This window comes from Octopus bimaculoides, chromosome 14 (genome assembly GCF_001194135.2).
Source record: "Octopus bimaculoides isolate UCB-OBI-ISO-001 chromosome 14, ASM119413v2, whole genome shotgun sequence".
In the NCBI taxonomy this organism is placed as follows: domain Eukaryota; kingdom Metazoa; phylum Mollusca; class Cephalopoda; order Octopoda; family Octopodidae; genus Octopus; species Octopus bimaculoides.
In genome coordinates, this window is record NC_068994.1 from 41,566,065 (window position 1) to 41,573,011 (window position 6,947).

The 6,947-nt window shown below is 33.9% G+C and overlaps 1 protein-coding gene across 4 annotated transcripts in view; it reads right to left on the minus strand.

Moving 5' to 3' along the window:
- LOC106872688 (protocadherin beta-2) overlaps positions 1–6,947 on the minus strand; it is a 251,173-nt gene that overhangs the window by 15,138 nt on the left and 229,088 nt on the right. For all 4 annotated transcript variants that reach the window (XM_052973105.1, XM_052973104.1, XM_052973106.1 and 1 more), the window contains one exon: positions 4,127–6,553. In XM_052973105.1, the coding sequence (XP_052829065.1) occupies positions 4,127–6,508 (2,382 nt within the window). In that variant the 5' untranslated portion in view covers positions 6,509–6,553. The remainder of the gene's footprint in view (positions 1–4,126; positions 6,554–6,947) is intronic.

The following is a 6,947-nucleotide window of genomic DNA, read 5'->3' on the forward strand; positions in this document are numbered from 1 at the left end:
GGGGCAAAAATAAAGCGCAAGGTATTGAGATGTTTGAGGCCGTAAATAAATAAAAAATCTCTATCTTATCTGCATCTTGGGTATTTCGTCGTAGTACGTCAGCGAGATAATTTAGAATGGGTTTCTCATTTATATATAGCCAGAACCTGAAGACCTTAAGGAAAAACTACGAAGGGGAGAGAGAGGATGGAGGGGTAGACAGAGGCATGGCGGGAGAAAAGATCATCATCATCATCATCATATATATATATAAAGAGAGAGAGAGAGAGAGAGAGGGGGGGACCAGTCAAGCAGCACATCACGCTGTAATTCTTGGGCTGAGATATATATATATATATATATGTATATATACAACAGGCTTCTGTCAGTTTCCATCCAGAAAATTCACTCACAAGGCTTTGGTCAACCAGGGGATATAGTAAAAGGTGCTTGCTTAAGGTGCCATATAGTAGGACTGAATCCAGAACCATGTGGTTGGGAAGCAAATTTCTTACCACACAACCATGCCTGACCTATAAAAAGGTCAATTCTTGAATTGATTTGAGCATTTCAATTTGGCTTTGATGGAACACCATCTTTAAAGGCTTTATGTAATTATAATAAATCCAGAATTTAATCTTATTGTTGCTTTATCAAATTATATGTTGCATGGTGAAATTTAGCAGAGTTATGTCCCTTGAAAGAGTCATCTACCTTAAAAGGACTTAAGTACGACATGGTATTCACATTGATTTACACCAGATTGATATACACAAACATCAATCCTGACACTCGGCTACACACATGTATACACACATACACATATGTATATGCACACGTAGATGCATGTATATAATGGGCTCTGGCACAGTTCTTGTTTACTAAATTTCATTGACAAATTATCAGTCAGCCTATGGCTACAATGAGACATGTCAAATTTACAAGGCAGTACATAAAATTTGTTACCTAATTCACTTCTTCCATATTAACATATTGAATATTAAATCAACCCCTTTATTTAACAAGTAATTTATTTTATTGACCTCCACAAAGTAATACAAAATAAAAGCTAACTTCAGTAGGATTTAAACTCAGAATGCAAAGAGCTATAATTAAATAGCATAGGCATATCACCTGACAATTTAATGATTGTACCAATTCACAGTATTAGTTGAGTTAGCTTTAATATAATCTCACATCGTAAGTCACAGGTTGTTAGTTTGACAGACAATCACAGGCTCAAGGTTTGCAGCTTTCAAGAGCAATAACTTCAGTTTTAAGGAAATTCTTAGGTGCATTGAAGCAACAAGTTTGTTTTATAATGTTACTGAAAATCGAGATTGAGCAAGCTTTTGTTCTTTTGCCTTTCTAATGGGCCTAGACTTATGTAATTTTTATTGGAGATATCAGTGAGGTCAGAATCTTTAAAGGTGACTTTATCACATTCTCCATTATCTTGCTGTCTGCTAGAAAAACTTGAGAATACATTTAAGAATGCCAGATGATAAGGCTGATAATGCAGCATTTCTTGAAGGTAGAGCACAAAGTTATTTCCAAATCTTAAGGTATATGTATGGATGCATGAGTGTATATATAAATGAATACACAGACACACACATACATAAATACACACACATGCATGCATACATACATACATACATATTTATTATTATTATTATGATTCTTCTTCTTCTTCTTATTATTATTATTATTACTACTATCATTATAAGTTTTTCTTCTTTCAATTCTGATTCCATTTCTCGAGTGTCTTTCCAACTCTTAGGACAAAGAAACTCACTGGATTATTATTATTATTATTATTATTATTATTATTATTTTATGTTTGACTTTTGCTTTACATTTGTAAAAGTTGGCTCCAAGTCTCACCCAGAGACCTCAAGAGACAAGTTAGAAGTTCATGTTGTTGTTATTATTATTATTATTATTATTATTATTATTATTTGTATAAATTATCCTAATCATCTTGATCTATTTTCATTGTCATAAATAATTTTCTTATACAAGATATGAATAAGAAATTGTATAAAAGATTAGTCCTCAATTCAGAATACTTGGCCTCACAAAGAACGTAACACTGTCTGAAATCCACTTTTAACACCAATTAAAGTTAAAGTTTAGATGCATAGCATTTACATTGCTCCTGTGTTTGTGTGTGTGGATTAGATTGTATCATCTAGTCTGAAAAAATAACTTCAGGACCTGAAGTATTTCAAAACCACTTCATGAAATTTATTACTGAGAAATACCTGATTGAAGAGTTCAAATACTAAGTTGGAAACAAATTCCTGCTGCATTTTTGATTTGATCACTTGCAGGGTGCTTTTTCAGTATTTATGGTAAAATAAGCATTAATTTTTATATTCTAATACCTTTTTTTTTCTTTGCAGATTACATTATATTATTATGGATAAACTCTTATCAATTTTACCTTTTTAAAATTAGTTTAGATTAGACACATATCAGACACTGAGGGCTGTATTAATTCCAAAGCGTCTCTTTAGCAATGGAAGTACCAAGAAATATTTGTTCTGTTTATGAAAAGGAACCTGTAAGTATCCAGACATGCCAATGAGGGTTTGGCCAGTTTTGCTTGGGAAATTTTTCATTTGCAGATTTCCCTCAACCTGAAAGATCAAGTTCTGTCACTATTGAGCTTCTGACAACTATAATTGAGGGAAATCCAAAGCACACTACATGGGAATTCACAAAATAGTTAAATTCAAGTTACAATTTAATCATTAAAAATCTTCATAAACTAGTAAAAGTACATAAATTCGGTCAGTAAGTCCTTCATCATCTGACTGCTTCATAGCTTCATCAAAGAGTTGCTCTCTGTTCATTTTTGAAGAGTAGACTTGCTGCTGAATGTTTACTGTGAAGAATCATTACAAATTATGAAAAGTGGATTCCCTATAATCATATCTAAAGAAAACAACACTGGTTAACAACCAATAACAAAGAAGAACCCCTCTCCAAACCAGGACTACATCTGAAAATGGTCATGCTTTGTGTTTGGTAAGATATGAAGGGTGACCTTTATCATGAAGTGTTAAGCCAAAATAGGAAAGTTAATGTGGAGAATTAATGTCATCAATTGGAAGCATTGCACAAAAATTTGCAGAGGGAGCTCCCATTGTTGATCTATCGTAAAGGGGTGTTACTCTTAAATGATAATTCAAGACCACATATTATCGATGTCACTTAGAAAAAGATTGCGGTGTTAAATAGGGAAGTTTTGCTTTGTTCTCCTTACTTTGCTTATCTGATTATCATCTCTTCAGATTATCACACTATTATTTTGAGGAAAAATAGTTTATTAACTGGAGAAAGATTTAAAATAATATGGAGTGTTTCTTTGCTGCAAAACCTAAAGAAATTTTCGCCTGAAAGGTCAACAATTTACCAAATAGATATGAGATTATGTAATCAATAATGAGGGATAATATTATCTTGATTAAATACGTCGAGACCAAAGAAGCATTTGTTGCTTTCCCATCTTGAAATGTGGCAGGACTTTCTTTTCAACATTATACAAATCAATGAGAAGCCAATTTTAGTAAACTCAAAAGGAACTCATTAAGACTGTTTGGTGACATCAAGTGTTGAAATTATGGTCTCTTTAGAATCTGTCTGAAGGGTATGATACCTGGAAAGAGAAACTGGGGATATGCTAACAGTTGGTAGGGAAACCAAATTCGAAAGTGGTCTCAGTAATCAATCATGGACAGTGCTCAATACTTTGGCAGTAAGCAGAAATAGGTGGAGGAGGAAATATGCTCGTAACAATCAGAAATGACAATTCACAGAAAAAGAAAGAAAACAAAACATGGAGAATTGCTATGTTTCATCATAGTAATTCTCTTGCAACACATAACAGCATGTAAAAGTGAACATGAAAATTATATGGACAGAGATGATGATGATGATGATGATGGTGGTGGTGGTAATGATGATGACGATGTTGATGAGGAGGAGGAGGAGGAGGATGTCCATGATGGCGATGACGATGATGACAATGATGATGATAATGATGATGTTGATAATGATGATGATGATTACGTCGATGATGACAATGACCATGATGATGATGATGATAAGTTTGTGTAAATGAAAGCGTTGAACTCACCTGTTTGACAGTTGGTAATTTTTTGGCCTTTTTATTTTTTAGTATATCTCTAGAAAAGAGCTGACTTTTTGAGCCAACGAGCTGTATATTTCTACTTCTCATTTCCTTCGGATTCCTTGTAACAATAACTGGGTTATCAATCTGAGACATTAAATGCCGCATTTCATTCCGAGATTGATTGGAAAGGTTCTCTACTGCTCTGTAAGAAGCATTCCTCATATTATTGCATCTGACAATGCATAGCGTTAGTGAAACTACAACTGCAATTGACACCACTACTGCAATGGATGTAATGGCTATTACTAAATTAAGATGTATTTTATTATCTGACTGCAATTCAAGATTCGTTAGCATTCTAGTAGTTTCATTACTGACTGTTAATGTCAGCGTCATGGTGGTCGTAGCTGATAAAACTGGAATGCCACTGTCTTTTACAAGAAATTGAAGTTCATATGTCCCTATATCATTTTGATAAACTTTACGAGAGAAAGATAATACACCCGAGTGTAGGTTAATTGCAAACAAGTGTTTATTGTTACCTTTAATTATTTCATATGTAAGAAAGGCGTTGACATGACCGTCTCTGTCAGAGGCTCTAATTGTAGTGATATCACTTTTACTCTGTGGATGATAGTGTACATCTAAGTTAAAGGGATCAACATTTGGAAAGATAAAATATGGGGCGTTATCGTTTTCGTCCATGACTTCAACAATGACATTTGCTGTATTATTCAATGATGGTTTTCCATTGTCTTTGACGAAAACTTGAAATTCATATATTTCTTCTACTTCCCTGTCTAATGTTCTTGTTGTTAGAATTAATCCTTCATTTGTAATTTTAAACGGAAGCACTTTATTATTTTTATATAGCAGAGAATATGTAAGTTGACCCCCAAGCCCTAAATCAGGGTCAGTAGCATTGATAAACCCTACAGGAAAGTTTGCCTCCTCATTTTCATAGGTCAAAAATTTGAATACATCTTTTGTAAACTGCGGCTGGACATCATTGACGTCCATTACTTGGATAGAAAATTTACTTTCTGTTGTTAATGGTGGAGACCCATTATCTCTACATGATATTGTTATATTATGAAGATCTTCAACTTCTCTGTCTACTGAAGTTTTGAGAATTACTTTATATTCCTTTGAACCTAAACTTAAAAGTTGGAATTTACTGTGTTTTAGCTCACAGCTCACCTCACCCTTCTTGCCGCTGTCATTGTCGGTGACTTTTATATAAGCAATAAAACTTCCGACTTTAGTACCTTCCGATACAGTAACAGTGTTTTCCGCTAAAGCTGATACAAAATTGACATCTATACTTGGAGCATTGTTTTGTTGGTTGATCACATATACGAGAACCAATGCAATAGAACTTAAAGGTGGACTTCCTCCATCTGCAGCTTCTACAAATAATTTATAAAATAATTTTTGTTCTGATGTTATATTTCTCCGGCGGAAAATTTCCCCACTGGTTTCCTTCAATTCAAAATGTGCCTTCCCGATATCAGATGTTTTTGAGCTGAAATGGTATGAAACTTGACTGTTTTTTCCCGCGTCAGAATCAGTTGCACTCACAACGGCAACTGGAATATTTGATGGGTGATCTCTCTTGATAGAAACATTGTAAATATCTCGAGTAAACACAGGTGAATTATCATTTACATCAAGTACAAATATTTGAACATTTAAAATACTTTGTTTGGGTGGGGATCCTCCATCTTTTGCAATGACCTGTACATGGTATACGTCTTGTACTTCTCTATCTAATGTCTCTTCTAATATTATTCCAAGTTTTGATGTGCCATCTAGTTTTTCTGAAATTGATAATTCAAATGGTAAATTGGGTTCTCTTTTGAGTTGATATGTAATTTGAGAATTTAAAACCCCAACATCATCGTCAATAGCATTTGGAATGGACTTTTTAGTTCCACTTCGGTCAGTTTCAGAAAATGTTAGGTTTATTTGCTTACTATGAAAACGAGGTTCATGATCATTGATATCCTTTATAATAACTTTAATTTTTAATATGTTCATGAAAATATCTGCTTTTTGTACGGCAACATCTACCATCCTGTAACATTCTGTGTTGTATATACAAAGTGATTCTGCATCGAATGCTTGTCCCGTGTAGAGTTTTCCACTCCTGGTTACATTGAATAGCTGTGATACAGCTGTGCCTTTCTTTGACAACTGACTAAAACTAATCAATCTACGATCTTGTAGAGTGATGCTATCATGCAAGTGTATGTCAGCAGATATATCGCCCAGGAAGCTACCTGCCTCCTGACTTTCATCAACATGATAAATGAGGTCGACACACAGGCAGTAGTGAAAGCAGGTGAGCAATATACAAACTGGTGCCAGAATTGCCCCTCTCATAACTGATAGAGCCAGCTGTTGTAGGGTTCAAACATTGAGCGTTTTCTGAAATGACAACAAAATTATTTTGTAATTATTGAGTATAAATGAAAACTGTCTCTTAAACATGGAATATTTTAATACAAAACATATTCAAATATTTGGGTCTATAAGCATTTACATTCATTTTTTGTACTCAAAAATATGCATATACATGTGTATTAGTATGTGTATTTGTGTGTGCATATGTGTGCATGTGCATCAGAATGTGCATGTATGTATGTTTGAATGTATGTGTGTATATGTACACATGATAAATGTATGTATATACTGAATCAAACTGTTTTGATCTATACATATAACTTACAATAATTGTGCTGAGTGCCCTTCTTTCATTTGTCCACTCACTCATCTCATCATCATCATCATCGTTTAACGTCCACTTTCCATGCTAGCATGG